At 33.1% G+C, this 15,916-nt stretch overlaps 1 protein-coding gene across 2 annotated transcripts; it reads right to left on the bottom strand.

Moving 5' to 3' along the window:
- Window positions 1–288: 288 nt before the first annotated feature.
- LOC106470788 (40S ribosomal protein S2) lies at window positions 289–12,382 on the bottom strand. Of its 2 annotated transcripts, none has more exons than XM_013931353.2 (6): window positions 12,287–12,382; window positions 8,403–8,634; window positions 7,881–7,988; window positions 4,483–4,656; window positions 1,160–1,319; window positions 289–577 (listed from the first exon to the last, which is right to left on the bottom strand). In XM_013931353.2, the coding sequence occupies exons 2-6, from the start codon at window positions 8,631–8,633 to the stop codon at window positions 414–416; spliced, it is 837 nt and encodes a 278-aa protein (XP_013786807.1). In that variant the 5' UTR covers window position 8,634; window positions 12,287–12,382; the 3' UTR covers window positions 289–413. The 2 variants fall into 2 exon arrangements, with proteins under 2 accessions (XP_013786807.1, XP_013786808.1); XM_013931354.2 differs by lacking the exon at window positions 12,287–12,382 and adding an exon at window positions 12,052–12,069.
- Window positions 12,383–15,916: the final 3,534 nt, after the last annotated feature.

Consider the following 15,916-nt stretch of genomic DNA (forward strand, 5'->3'; position numbering starts at 1 on the left):
TCACTTGCCAAAGTGCTACTCATGGTGAACATAATAATAGCTTCAGTGAAATATATCTAAAAGTTTATTGATATAAAAAAATAATGCTCAAAAGTTTTTTTTATGTTAATAGGATATTACTATTCCAAATATTTGCTATGCCTTTAAATATCATATCTAAAGTGTAAATAACAGAGGATATCGAACCTTTGATTAGCAAACTATTCAACCTTCTTCTAAAAACAACCAAAACAAAAATACGTAGATAGGAATGACACGAGTTTCAAAATTAAGAGAAAAAAAACATTATTTGTTTTGTATTTTTTTTATTAGTAGTAATAGTACTTTTTAATTGGTTATTACATGTATGGAATACCATGGTGTTTGGATTACATTATTCATAAAAGTAAACAAAAAAAAAAATAATGAATAACTCAGAAGGGTGGTTGCTCCTGACTAACAGTCCCCACTTGTTTCTGTGTGGCCATCAAATAGTCAGTAAACTCTTGGTATGGTGATTTAGCCAGAACATTCTCTTTCCATAGGTCAGGTGTTAGATAACTATAGGTCTGCTGGATAGCTAGGTACGTGGCTTTGGCTGAAAAGTTTTTACGTTAATGTTGTTTACATACACTCACAAAACACTAAATTACAACTAATATGAAACTCAATTAAGAAATAAGTTATTATGAACAAAAACATGAAAGGTCTTTAATGTTACAAGACAACTGAAGGTCTGACATCATATTACAAACAAACACAGAAAAAGTACATCATGTAAAGCTGATTTTATGGAATATAATAATGTAAGAACAAATGTGATGTGATATAAGCAACTGGCACAAAAAAGATCCGTAACATGACATGTAATGAACAAACAACAAAAAGTACTAAATGTAATGCATGTATGTTACACAGTAAACAAATTCAAAAAACATCTGTAATGTGGCATATAATGAACAAATACACAAAGACACCAAATGTAATGCTTGTGTGTTACACAATAAACGAATATAAAAATATCTACAATTTGACATGTTACATTAAAACAAATACATGCAAGTCTGAAATACAATGTGTGATCAAATGAATAAAATATTTATAATGTGACTTTGTAAATATGAACACTTAAAAATTACTGCTGACACTTTCTACAGTTTATCATAGAGAAAAGACTCACCAAAATTACCAAGTGTGGCAGTTGACCCTCTAGCTGAAGTGTAGCAATCTTCAATTCCTGCCATAGTTAATAGTTTCTTAGGAACTGGAGCAGACACAATACCAGTGCCTCGAGGAGCAGGTATAAGTCGTACCAGAACACTACCACATTTTCCTGTAACCTATTGAAATAATTACTTGTAAGATATGCCTAACCACATTTTCCTGTAACTTATTGAAATAATTATTTGTAAAATATGTACATGTTGTGTATATATGCATATGTATACTGTTGTAATGTGTTCTATCACTGGATGGTTTCTTTTGAATTATTTGGTAAAAATAATGCCAAGTCCAGTCCATGTGATGATAATGAATAATGTAGTTCAACTACTTTTTCTATAGGCTATGTTCTTCCTGACACAATTTTATGGCCTAAGCTCACAAACATGGTTTGAACAGATATTCTGAAACTAATGGTACGCCTAACACACAAACTTATTTATAGAATTTCCTCACTAATTGATATAACTGAATAGATGCAATAACTCTCACTACTAAATCTGAACTGAATTATCCACTGAATACTCAATAACTGCTCATTCATTAATTAATGATTCTCTGCTTCACTTTATTTGCATTCATTCTATACTTGCCTTCTACTCACTACATAAATTTTCTGGATCATAATATCCTGCACTTTCTAGCAAAAACCTAAATTAAAACTTAAAATAAAGCTTACAACAAGGTAAACACACATACACATAAAAAAAGCAATAAACAATCACTTCAAAAGTTTTTGATTTTTAGATATCTAAAATATAAGTAGTGATTCATCACAACCAAACTAACTAAAGTTAGATGCCCAACCACATTAGATATCAGGGTCCCAAATTTGTGTCTTATAGTTGGCCCTGAACAGCTACGAGGCCCATGGACTAACTAGAATTAAAAAATTAGCCTGTTGGGCCGATTAAAATTTACAACATTTTTCCTATTTTACTTTGTTATCAAACATGCATTCCTGTATTTTTTTTACAAAACCATAATCGTGTTTTCATCTCATGAAAGTATCTTCTTTACTTCAATCTCTCAAATGAAGTCTAACTTTTTGGGCATTGCTGGCTTATTTTCAAAGCATTACGAGAAATCCCTATGATGTATGACATGAAAAGAAGATTTCTGGATTATATGGATGGAAGGATTGATCCAACTGAACTATAATGGATATTAACATCTCAATGGAGAAATGCCTTACCTTTTGGTCAGTATTAAAATAGTAATCTCATGTTACATTATTTTTTAGTTTATCTGAATTAATATAAAAACTGTCTATTCCAATAGTGATATAATCAAAACCTGTTGTTTTCAATTAGAGTTTTGTTTAATGTTACAGTTATATGCACATACATATTTGCAATTTTGTCTTTTGTTAAAAATTTTACACCTGCAACTGATAAAATTTAATACATATATATACGTGTTTCTGGAGTGGACCAGTTAAATCTGATAAGGACCAAGTTAGAATCCCTGGAGGACCAGTTAGAAATTTTGCACATTTCAGACTCTGTTTTTATTTTAGTAAAAGTACTTATGTACTTTTAATATACCTCTGTTATGCCATTCTACATAAAAAGTATCTTAGCTTTCATCAAGGTATTTCTTTATTTTTAAAGTTGTTTTCAATGGACAAGATATTAATATTTATTAGGAGAATTAATTACACTTTATAAGACTGATGTTCCAGGTTCTGTGCTGCCCATGGAACTACTTACTCTGTCATCAGTCATGATCCATCTGATAGCCATAATTATTCCCTATTTCATCACTGCAATTTCTATTGTTTCAAGTCTATGAAGGATAAGAATGTCAATCTAAGACCATGCATCTTGACAGACTTTGCACAGATCCTCCACTGTACATGGATACTGGTTTAATCAAGCAAAAATGTAGATGTCCATAAATGCGCAGTAAGATGACCTCAGAGGTATATCAGTGATAGGGAGAGCAGGAACACTGGTTTAATTTTCCATGGTTCAAAGAAATACTGCTGTGTACTTAGGTGTGTGACTTAATGCTTTATCCTGGTATAAACATATCATCTTGACATCTTAGCCTTATAATGCAAGAAGTTCATCTTATATAACTGCTATCAGTGCATTCTCTGGACAGTACCTGAAGTTCACCTTTACTATACCATGCACTTTTTGAAGTTCAAATTTTCCATTATAGGAGAAATCTCTGGCAAGCATAAAGCCTGCCCAAAACATTTTATAATTTTATATTCTCTGTACCGTATTGGAAAGTTTTCATTGCCCCCATGGTTGGTACCAACTTGCCCATTTCTTTTCACAGTCACTTAAGTAAGTTGAGGATTCTTCTAATACAGCAACAAATGTTCATCTCTCATGTGTAAGGTATTTATGACTTTATACTGTTTTTATTTCTCTCTGAGTTGCTTGGGAAATTTTCAACTTGTTTGTAATTACTTTCTGTGTGGGGGGTGAGTGATTTCACGATGAAAAATCTAAATTATGGCTATGAAAGCATCAGTAGGTTATAAAATGCTGTCAGGTGGTTTTACATCTTCATACGAGTGTTTTGATGTTCCCTTACTGATGGTATTTACCATGTTATAAATAGTTCTTTGAAACTGATATGCCCTGGGCTTTTCATTCCTTTGCTATAAAAGTAGCCTCCCTTGAAAAAACTGTCACATAGTAATAGATGCAGTCATAAGTCTATTAATGGCAGCATTGCACTGTCAAATGGTTGAGAATTAATTGTGAACCACATATATAGGTAGTAAGTATACTATTTGGAGTGACATGCCATTGCATTCTTTAAAAATATGCAAATTTTGGCACTGTTACATTAATCTTTTTGTATTATTGCATTTATTATTGAATGAATAACTTTGGTGCACTCTGTATGTTGACAACATTTCCAGAATAAATGAATACATTGAGAACACATGCAGATTATAGTTTTACGTGTGAAGTATATATTCAGTTAACTTCTTCAAACTACAAACTATGTTACTTATAATTTTTAGAGGGAAGACCTTTAATGTGGTCACAATGTGAAAACTACAACTGCTAATGGTAACTCTAGTAACCAGGAAAAGCTTTGCAGACTGTGCATCTGTCAATGTGTTTCCTTTTGTTTTAAGTTACTTACAAGCTTATAACATTGTCATGTATTAGTACTTTCCTCATTAAATAGGACTTTTCTTGTGAGGAGAAACAATCCTACACAGACTTATGTGAGATAACTAGGAGTTTAAATCTCAGTCCATTTGTCCTCATAATATCCAATACTAGCTTTTACAATACAGATACACACCTTACATGGTACAGTATGAGGTTTACCAATTTTGTTCCCCCAATAACCTCGACGAACAGGAATGACAGAAAGCTTAGCCAATATAATGGCTCCTCGAATAGCTGTGGCTACTTCTTTGGAACATTTTACACCAAGTCCAATATGTCCATTATAATCACCAATAGCCACAAAAGCCTGAAAAAAAAAGAAATTATCACTAATCATTAAAACCAAATATATATATCTGATCATAAAAATATTTTAAACCTGATATTACAGCAATTGAACTTTTTTCCAATGTAATACAACTAAACTAATATCATTTTACATGTATTAGCTTGGAGATTGCAGTAAATAAGATGGTTTTGTTAAAATAAAGCTAATACCAAAAGAAGACTATTCCTTACTTAAAGTTGATTTCCAATGTCTGATTACTACTATTATGGTAGTATTTCAGGCAATGACATACACAGGAGGATGGCTGGTTGGGCTCAAGCCCCTGTTTTTCTGCTCTTATGCCCCAAAAGTGCTATTTTCCTCTATCATAGAAAAATTTCCACAACTACTAAAAGACATGTCTGGTTACCCTATATGTACCAGAAGCAACCAATAGTGTTCTCTAATATCTCTACCCCACCAAATTCTTGAAAAGTGAATTTTTTGTCAGTGATCCCCTGCCTTTTTAATGTCCTCTGCACATTACCGATTTCAAGCATAAACTACTAATTTTCCAACAAATATCATATAGACAATTCTGCAAGTAACTACAGTATTTGATCAGATAACTTAAATAAATCTTCCTAGTCTGTTTAAAACTATGAGACCGGACAAAGTTGAAAAAATTAAAACAATCTTCATTATTTATTATAAAACAGGCAAAAAGAAAATGCAGCATACATACTTGCACACATGAAAAGACAGTTGATTCAATAAAGGAGTGCTTAGTCCCACAGCTTTCTTTCTCTCAGGATAGACTTCTGTTGAACTAAACATGATGATTTTAAAAGCAAGTCTTTTCTCTATAACCTTCTGGTAGAACTGGTTCAAGAAAGCGAACCTGAATTCAATGAGTAAACTCGCTTTCTTTGTCCAGTTGACACACCATTTTTCATTCACAACATTGGTCAGCTATTAAATTTAGTCCATTTCATAAGTAACCAGCAAAGGATATTACAGTGTTAATCCTTTTAAGTATTACTATAATATCATCTCGGGTAGAAGAGACATTACCTACTACAGAGAACAAAAAAATGAAGCAACTAAAACAAGTTAATCTTAATGACTTTCTGGACCATAAGTTGCTGCAATTACAGTACAGAAAATAAATAACACTAAAATATATTTTATTTCTATATCACTAAAGCAGGTAAAAAACATAAAACGTGCCCATGTATTACAATATCATATTAATCCTAACATTCATTCTTTAAGTTAATTCTAATGATCTAGTACTTGCATAAGAGTATCATTGTCTAATGCAAGAGAAAGGCTTTAAGTTCTCATCTCTGTCTTAATTGCTATTTCAAATTCCTTGATGTGGTCAGTAACATTCTTGTAATTGACCCAGCATTGCCTTTGATAACAATAAAAGTGTTATTTACTCTACCCTAGAATATCTATTTAAATAGATGATTTACAAATAAACATTTAATCAAAACTAAGGTTCAAAAATTGAGTATATTATATTAAAATGTTTCTGGAGTCTCACCACATTTTTAAAATCTATATTGCCACATTCTGTCATGCTTTATCTGATGAACAAGCATCTTGAAAATAGCCCTGCAGCATAGTTTCCATTGCAAAAGACTCTATTATAAGGCTATTGTGTCCAAAGCATGTCAATCCTCCATGCAAGCTTTCCATAATCCATCTAGTGTGTAAGGATGGTAGTTTTCCAGTAGCCATTTCAACAGTCTAATCACAAAAAAATCCATAGGTGTTGTGGCTGGCAACTTATTCCATATGTCTTTGTATGAAATAGTATATCTGTTTAATTTTCCAGTTGCTTGAAAGCAACTTGTGTACTTGTGACCTGTGTCATTTTTCCAGACAGAGATACTTCCAGAAAATGTTGTGTACTGTTGCTTGGAATACATGAATGGCTTTTGTCACTGACCTTTGTGCTCATGAATTCTCACCCTTTACATGACTCCACACTTTGCCTACCATGGCTGGGGAATCATTTGTTGCAAGTCTCTTCATGAATGGTCCTTGTACCTCAAGTTGATCGATATTCCTTTGTTTTCTAATGCTGTTAAGCATAAGGGTTATCCATGTCTTGGAAATTCTAAATCTCCAACATGAGCACATCATTAAAATGCAAGTGTATGAAATTTTTACACCAGAAAGGGTTTTTATATATCCTTCCCAACTGTGATCAGTTTTCAGTGGTAGCACATTACCTATGAAATGCCAAACACTGTCAAAATGTAGTTCTGATACATTCTGGAAATTTTGTGAAATAGTCCATCACAACCATGATGTATTTATTACCACTGTTACTCTATAGCAGAAGAACAAACATACTGACAGTAACTCAATACAAAACTGCTGTAGCTGATCATGTTTTACACCAATTTTCTACAGCTCCCCAGCATCCACTCAACAGAAGCACTCCCTTACTTACTCCAATGTCTTCTCAGCACCTAAGTGTCCAGCCATTGGAAAGTTGTGAAGGTGATGCAGTTTTTCAGAATGTAGAGACTTAGAAAGTATCAACTGTCAATGTTTCTGTCCACTGGTATCTTCCCATTTCTAATATAACAAACCCTCTTGTAAACATAAGGAATCCCACTGTGCCCAACACATCTTTATCTTTGGGCAGTATGGAGTGACTGTTTACTATTAAGATTTTTTTACACTATTCTTGATCCACGGAATATCTGGTTACAAATTAATATATTTTGCCTAAGCATCTTTCAGTTGACCACAATAGTTGTTCATTATCGCTTGTGGATGTCACATTTTGGAATATAGTCTGTTATCATTTAGGTTGGTAGTTTTTATTATCTTGTGTGCTTCCCTCTTTTCACAAATTTTTATGAAGTGTTCTATCACTGGGAAGGTTCTTTAAAAATATTTTGTGTAAATAATGTGAAGTCCAGTCCACATAACTATAATGAATCAATTTACTTCTTCAGTAACATTTACATGTTCACTTTGACACAAGGTAAGCCTAAGTTCACAAACAAATTTTGAACTCAAACTCTGAAACTACTACAGGCCTAATAGACTAATAATGTTTAAGAGACATTTATCCAACTGAAAATATAGCTTACAACAATTCCTATATTAGTTTGTCATGCTGTGAAATGCATCTTACCTGAATCCATACATTCATAAAAACAGCACAGTTTAACAAAGAAAATTATTATTGTAGCAAATAAAAGCAACATTCTGAATTATGTCTTCATAATTACCTTAAATCTTGTACGCTGACCAGCACGAGTCTGTTTCTGAACTGGCATAATCTTCAAAACCTCGTCTTTCAAAGCAGAGCCCAGGAAAAAGTCAATGATTTCACTTTCCTATGGATAGGAATGTGTGAAGACTTTTTTTCAATAAACATTCCTGAATGGCATATATCCTATTCAACTCAGAACTAAAAAAATATCATCACAATTGATTCAAAGTATGTTGACACTTACCATAAGATAATAAACTTTGATTTAATACATTAGAGATACAACTTAAAGAATGTATAATCTAACAAACATCATTAAGAAAATTATAAATATGTTAGCTCAATTTTTACAATACTTGCTAAGCAAAATATAGTACGACTTGCCTTAAAAAACTAAAAGTAAACAATTTCACACACATAACAGAATATGTTAAGACATCTTGGTATGCTGTCAGTACAAATAACAAAGTGTTATATATATTTTGAACATTAGGTGCAAAACTGGAAATACAAAAATGTTTTTTACTTGAGCACTTACTTTAATAGGCAATGAAAACAGATAAATTTCTTCGAGTGACTTTATTTTGCCATCCTTAACTAGTCTTCCAAGTTTGGTAACAGGAATCCATTCTTTGTCCCCTTCCTTTCCACGTCCACGACCCCTACCACGCCCTCGGCCACGTCCCCGGCCTCTACCTCTACCTCGGCCACCAGCTCCAAAACCCCCACGAAATCCTCCTCTGCCACTGGCTGGAGCACTGTCCGCCATCCTACAAAATTTAAAATTCACACTGGTACAATCATCACAAACTTCATTTTAAATGTAGCTTATATTGTACGATATGGAATGTAGCTCAAAGCTACACAATATGATGTTACTTATTTTAAAGTTTCATTCATACAACAACAACAACAAAAATTGTGGTGACCCAATATTTCAAAGCAAGCATGCAGTTAATAAAGATTACAAGCTAACAAAAGCTTACAGTTTGAGAAGAAGTTTAAATTGAATTCTGAAGATCTAAGATTGACTTGAAATTAGCAATTATAAGTCTAGAGATGTTTAACAGCTTCTCATCTTTTGATATACTCATACAACTTCAGTTGTCAGCTTCATATGCAAACATCATAACCTAATAAAACAGTGAGCTACTCTTAGTGCACCTTTCAATCAAATTGCTTAGTCATAAAACGTCCTTTATAGAAATTTAACTATATGTACATATGTGAATAATTGTACTTTTGTTTTGCAAAATCCTGTTTAATTTTACATTTTATACTGTTGAAATATTTATTCAAGAACTGTAACCGTGATTTGTTACAGAGTTAACCCTTAATGACTGTGGTGACCCCAAGCAATTTTAGGTTGTTAATAACTATTGTTAATATTTGTAATAACAAAGATTTTTTATTATTGTCATACGTTAGTAGAAACATTTGAATACAATAACACTTTTGAAACAAATTATATTAAAAAAATCCTTAGGCGTCTCTGTTTATTACCCCTATAAAAATTCATCCTAGTAGTTAATGGTTAAATAAACTAAATATTAAAATCGATATATACTTTTGTTTTTCAACTTGGCTAATTTTTTCTAACAAACCAGATGATGTTATTAAAAATCTGTCAACTTATCAGTAACATGTCATGACTTATGAATATCGTATTTTTTACAGTATATTACAAAACAGATCTTTAATTCCCACTCACCGAGTTAAAATTGCAGATTGAAATTTTGTTAGTATATTTTAAAAAGTTTTTTTTTGGTTGTTAGATATTTCATCATCAAAAGTCTGTTTTAGGATAATGAATATTAAAATAATATTATATATTTCCCACCAAATATTTTAGATAATCATGAAAACTATTATTTTGCACTTAAGGATTTTTTACTACTGAAACATCTTTGAATACATTACAGATTGTTCAATGATAGTAATTACTATAAACATATTATTTACATGCTTTACATAACCAAAAATAAGGCATTTTCAATGCTCTTTCAAGTACTCACCCTGAATCTTAAATAACTTTTCTAAAAGATATGATGTATTTTTTTTATTTATAAACAAAACATTGAAGGATTAACCTTTTGATTTTAATTTTTCTATTATATATATACTTGTGACAAATGACATATAATGGGAAAAGTTTTGCTACAGAAATAATTATTGAAACATTCCATAACAATAAATGCTTAAGTCAAATCATGAAAAGTAATATAACCTGCAACTTCATGTATGAAGCTTCCAAATATAAACATCAACCTGTAGAATGACCAGCTACTACAAAACTTTAACCATAGTAAAAAACAATCACAAAGACTGAGTTATGAAGTAAAAATTAACCTATAATAACAAGTAACAACTGCTACATCAAAACTTCAATCACAAAAAAAACATGAAGTATGACTGCTAACAGAAAACTTATAAGCATAATTACAAAGAATGAGCTATTAATAAAATTTATAATGCCTAAGTTAGGTTTCTTTTTCTAAATGTAAAGAAGATAAGCTTTTGAAAACTTGTTTCTGAAAATGTCTTGATAATCTATAAAATGTATAAACTTATCCAATTATTTTTAAGTTATTTTATGCATCTCAAGTTATCTGATGTTGTATATGACATATCACTTAATATACTTTTAACTGATAAACACTCTTAGAAAAATTACTCTGTTAGGTTGTCAACTAAATTCAGAAACAAAAGATGCTGTTAATATTTTTAGAATGGAAATATTTTCATGATCAAGGTAGTCAGTCAATTCTAAAATTTCAGTTGTTGTAAAAATTTATAGAAATGAAAAACAATTAAGTAGATAATAAAAGACCATTTTACCTATTCAGACCACTGTCAATAACCATAAACATTACCCTCTCAAACCATAACATTTCTCCATAACCACATGAAATGGAGCTTTGAAAGAATACAATTACAAGTTAAAATCACTTAGTGCTTATTCAAAGAAATCTAAAAAAAATAATCACTCAGGGAAAGAAACAGATTTGTTTAAATAAATAAGTATAATAAGCCTTGTCTTTCACAGACTGCACTAAGTGTGGCACTGAAGTTATGTTTCTAGAAATCATGAAGATTACTTGCAAGTAGCTTATTCAGTCTTTTATCCATTTTAAATGTTTGAAACAAGACTCTCTCTAATTATCCTAAATGCCAAAATGTAGGTTAAAAAGTGACATTTGTATTTCTTAACTTCAAAACTACAGACATTGTTCCCTTGTAATAATCAATTCCTGTGTCCAGTTATTTTAATGAAGGGAATATTGAGAATACTGCAATTGTTGAACTCCGTAACCTGTGTATCAAATTCATTTGCCACTACCTTTGTAGCTCATTAATGGCAGTAAGTAATCATCCAGTAAAATACAACAAGGTAGTAACAACAATCCCAAAAGGAGGTGATGCATGATATTTTAAAAATTAATGGTGGCTAGTAACCACATGGCAAAGTACGGGATGCATACTTCTCAGACTTACCAAACTACTGGACACTGCATGATTAAAAAATGAAGGTTAAAAAAAATGCAATTTAGAGTTTACACACTAGTACATTGTAATCATACTATTCTTGATAATGTTGTTGTACATAATATATAAAAGTCAGAGAAGAACTCTGGTTCCCAAACTTAAAACACACTAATCAAGCCATACAGCTACATTTACTTGAAATACAACCCTAACTTCCAAAACAGTATAATGATAAGACCTATATATATATACATAGATTTAGCTCATAATATTTTTCAGTTGATTGTAAAGACTCAATTGCCAAATTTATTTCTGTTTAGCTAGTGAGAGTATGTTTTGCACAAGTCAGAAGATTCCTCCCAAAGCATTCCCTTGACATATGTATCTCACGAGAAACATATTAACTAGTTCATCTAGTGTAACGTTTTAACATTAAACTTAAAAGTGACAAAACTGATAAACTGAAAAACGATATGAAAACCTAAATGCTGGACTATGTCAGTAGGTGAGCTAGTTGGTACTGACAGAAAAATATTTTAATTTTACTTCATTACTCAACAGTGCAAAATTAACAAGCCCATTAAACTTATTAATTATCCCAACGTGCGGTCTTAGCATTAGGATGAAATTCATATTACTGAAACTTCCACTTTTTTTTTTAACCCGGCTAGGTTGTTTTATATTTGACAAAGATATCCTACCATTTCCAATCGGTCCTACTTTTCAGTGTTTAGTACTATTGACGCATTTCGAGTTCAAAGACAAAGAAATAAATCGTAATAAATTTGATAAATACATATATATAAATAATATCAATGAGCTATCAGTAACATCTAAAACTACATTAAATAAACTCTCAAACAAAATAATAATAAGGGATTTAAGTAGTGAAGAAATCAACAATTCTATTTTAAAAAGTTAGTCACATCGTCTTACGTTAAATGCTCCTGTGTTTGAAAACGAGGCTCTTAGGTTTGAAATCCGAAATTCCATGGATAATGTTTTGTCGTAACCACACCTGCGCGAACGTCAACCTTTGTTTTCATCATCTCTAGATTTTTTTCCCTATGTTATCGTTTGTTGTTTCTTTTCAAAATTATTCGTTTTGTTGTATGTTTTTTTTTTGTTCTTTTAAATAAAAAGGGCAATTACTGTATAATAATGGTATATTTCAAACATTAACAAGAACTTCTGAGTGAAAGTAAAGAAAACGTCCAATACAAGAGCTCTTTATGCCGGCATGGTTAATTAGCAAATTGCCTGACAACTGTTACGATGTGAATTGGATTAAAGGGGTGAAGTGTAATTTCTGACTAATTTATGTCGCTATACATCAGGATTAGGGAAAGGATTATTTAATACTAGGCCGGCAAAGTGGTATGTCTGCAGACTTACAACGCTAGAAACCGGGTTTCGATACCAGTGGTGAGAAGAGCACAAATAATCCATTGTGTAGCTTTGTGCTTAATTGCAAACTTAACTCTATGTTATTTATATATTTTAACCCTATATATTATTAATAACTGTTATTTTCTTGATTGAATTAAATCATTCCTCAGAAGAGGTGTCAAACTAGATGTTGCTAACTATTAACATTTAATATGAAGTCTGAAATAGTGAATAACTGGAGAGTTGAAAATAATTCAATAAACTTGATAACGTAAGAACTTTAGGGTGAACTGAGAAGGAGTACTTGATTTCAGTTTTTTTTTTGTTTTTTTTCGTCTATTTTTTGAACTCTACTGGACGTAAGTACGTGCCTGAATACCACAGAGTTATTTAAAAGGAACATTTTGGTGCCGTGACCAGAATTATCATTGTGGAGTTTATTTTGAAAGTGCTTCTTTTTTCTGTTGACACTCTGGTACAGTAAAGCTTGTCAATCGTGTTACCAGGGAAGGGCACTTTCTGAGACCACATAAAACTTATTATGGTGAAAAGGAATATGCAATGGTAGCGAAGATTCAGTCTGAGAATACGGTAAGGCCTAGGAGAGGCAGTCTCCTGGATCTAGAGCTTTCACCAGCCATGGTGAGAGCAATGCTAGTATACCTCATCCATACTTTGGATCAAGAAGATGAAGGGTGCCACTCTTGGTAATCCCAGGTACCCTTAACACAATCTCAAATGGCTACACCCAGTGTGCAGAAGCAGAGAGGAATAGAAAAGGGTCATGGTAACAGCAAGTGGCCCGAACGTACTGTTACGACAGCGGAGGTCACGTGACACTAGTATCACGCCACGCGCTTCTAGAACGTTCATGAAGCGTCGGGAGACTACTAGATATAGGCTAGTCTTGTATATATAACACCGGCCAAGAAACGACGGGGACATTGTGTAATTGAACTGCAGACAGAGTATTGTTGAGTTGTGAATTATAGCGTTTGTTATAGAGCGATTGTTGAAATTAAGTGTATCGCAAAGTTGTATTCAGAAAGAATAAACCAGTTTTATTTAAGAAAGGACTTGTATTGGTAAAGTTTCTTCGGAAAGAATTTTTACGGAAAATTAACTAACGAACGGAGGCGTAACAGTACCAAAACTTACTTGGATGGCTTTTACGAGACTCCAAGGTTCTTCTGGATAAGCCCAGATGTTGCAAGGTGCTAGCTAGTTACCAAGAGCTGAGGTGGGATATGCACCCTGGATGAAGCTCAGATAGCATCTTGTTATGATCCAGTGAGAGTTAGCCAGAAGTATTCAAGGTCAGCAAGGCACACTGACGACACTCTTAAGCTGTATCTGGTGGCTGAGTACACTATGGGATGTAATGATATCACACTTCATCATCATATGGTAAGATGATGCACACAACTGGATGTTGAGCAATCACAGGTTGCTGCATTTGTCGAGATACATGTCCACACTTCAGTAACTCCCAAGAACACATATATTGGATGGATTTGGGCAGAGACTCTGGTAGTTGGAGCCTGTAGGCATCACTCAGTGGTGAGATAAAGTATGTAAACCTGCTAATGTTCAGGGAAACAGCAAAGGAGGATCTGGATCATTTTATCAAACATTTCAAGCAAGCCATTGCTTGAATTGGATGAACTCAGAAGTGGGCATTGCAATGTCTGATTCTGAGTTTAGATAGCCCTGTGCTCGATACCATATAACAGTTAGACAAAGTATAACTCAATGATTGAGCACAGTTATTAATCAGTTGCACAAGATATTTGAACCTGTGGAGAGCCAAGGAATCTACAGGAATGAGTTAAAAACTCAAAAGTGGGGATCTTATGATAAATTGGCCACATGTGTGAACAATTTAAGGAGATTACATTGAAATGACTTCCCACTTTCTTCTGAATGTAGCAATAAGGCACTCATCAAAAGTTTATTGAGGGGTTACTAAGTGAACTCATATGGAATTACACAGAATTGAGAGACATTTATTCTTTCACATAGGTAGTTCCAGTAGTCACATCAAGACAAATGCTGGAGCAAGGGAGGAAGCCAGCAGCAGTGGCAATTGCTGCTGCAGACCCTGCTACAAAACAGCTTACTGAACCTGTAAAGACACCCAATGTACTGAAGATGCTTTACCTCATCACTCCACCAGCTCCACAGTAGAAACTGCCACACATCAGCATGGTATGGCAACCACTGTTCCCAATGGGTCAGCAGGTTCCCAGGCTCAGATGCCATGACTGTACCACAATTGTAACTGCAGTTGTATTCCCAAAAGTTCTATGGGTATCAAGGAATGAGTTCCTGCTTCGAATGTAGCATGTCTGATCACTGATTGTGGAAATGTCCATATCCTGTTGTCAAGAAGGCCACTGGATGCATGCACCTTTCAGGCTAACACTGGAACAGATGCAAGAAGTTAAACAATCAGCGAGGACTGCAGCAGCAACTAGGATAGTCACTTAATTGGAAAATTAATGACCAAAAGGAAGTGCCTTCCTTGCTCTCCAAGCTATCAAGTGGTGTTTCATGATAACATTTATATGCAATACATTATGCGATAGCCACTTTATTAATTTAAAGTTCAAACAGTTGGTTTATTGAACAACAACTGAAAGGGCATTTAGGCCCTTACTTTCTGAGATAGTGAGGGATATTATACTGTTACATCTGTGGTCGTTAGTTAATTACTCATAAAAATTCTTTCCGTAGAACTTCAGTGATATAAGTCCTTTCTCAAATAAAACTAGTTTATTCTTTCTCAATACAACTTTGCAATACACTTAATTTCCACAGTCCCTTTAACTTAAACACACGCTATAATTCGCAACGAACGATTCACGCACTTTACTTACTACCACACTTGACTCAATTGTCCGTCTATATCTTCAATCTCTCTGTCTGCTATTCCATTGTTGCCGTCACTTTATTTTCCGGCTTATATACTATAAGAGTGCCATTCTAGCAACTGCTAGGACGTTCGACAAGTTCCTCGATCTTTCTAGATACTCATTACGTGTTACCAGCGTCACGTCACCTCCGCTGTCGTAACACTGCCCCTTCCTTAGTATTGTTCATCCCGAACAATAGCCACTTAAATTAAACCAATAGATAATCAACAATAACTTAATTAAGTGTGCAGAATTTACAAAT

Source organism: Limulus polyphemus, unplaced genomic scaffold (assembly GCF_000517525.1).
Source record: "Limulus polyphemus unplaced genomic scaffold, Limulus_polyphemus-2.1.2 Scaffold4217, whole genome shotgun sequence".
NCBI classification, from domain to species: Eukaryota; Metazoa; Arthropoda; class Merostomata; order Xiphosura; family Limulidae; genus Limulus; species Limulus polyphemus.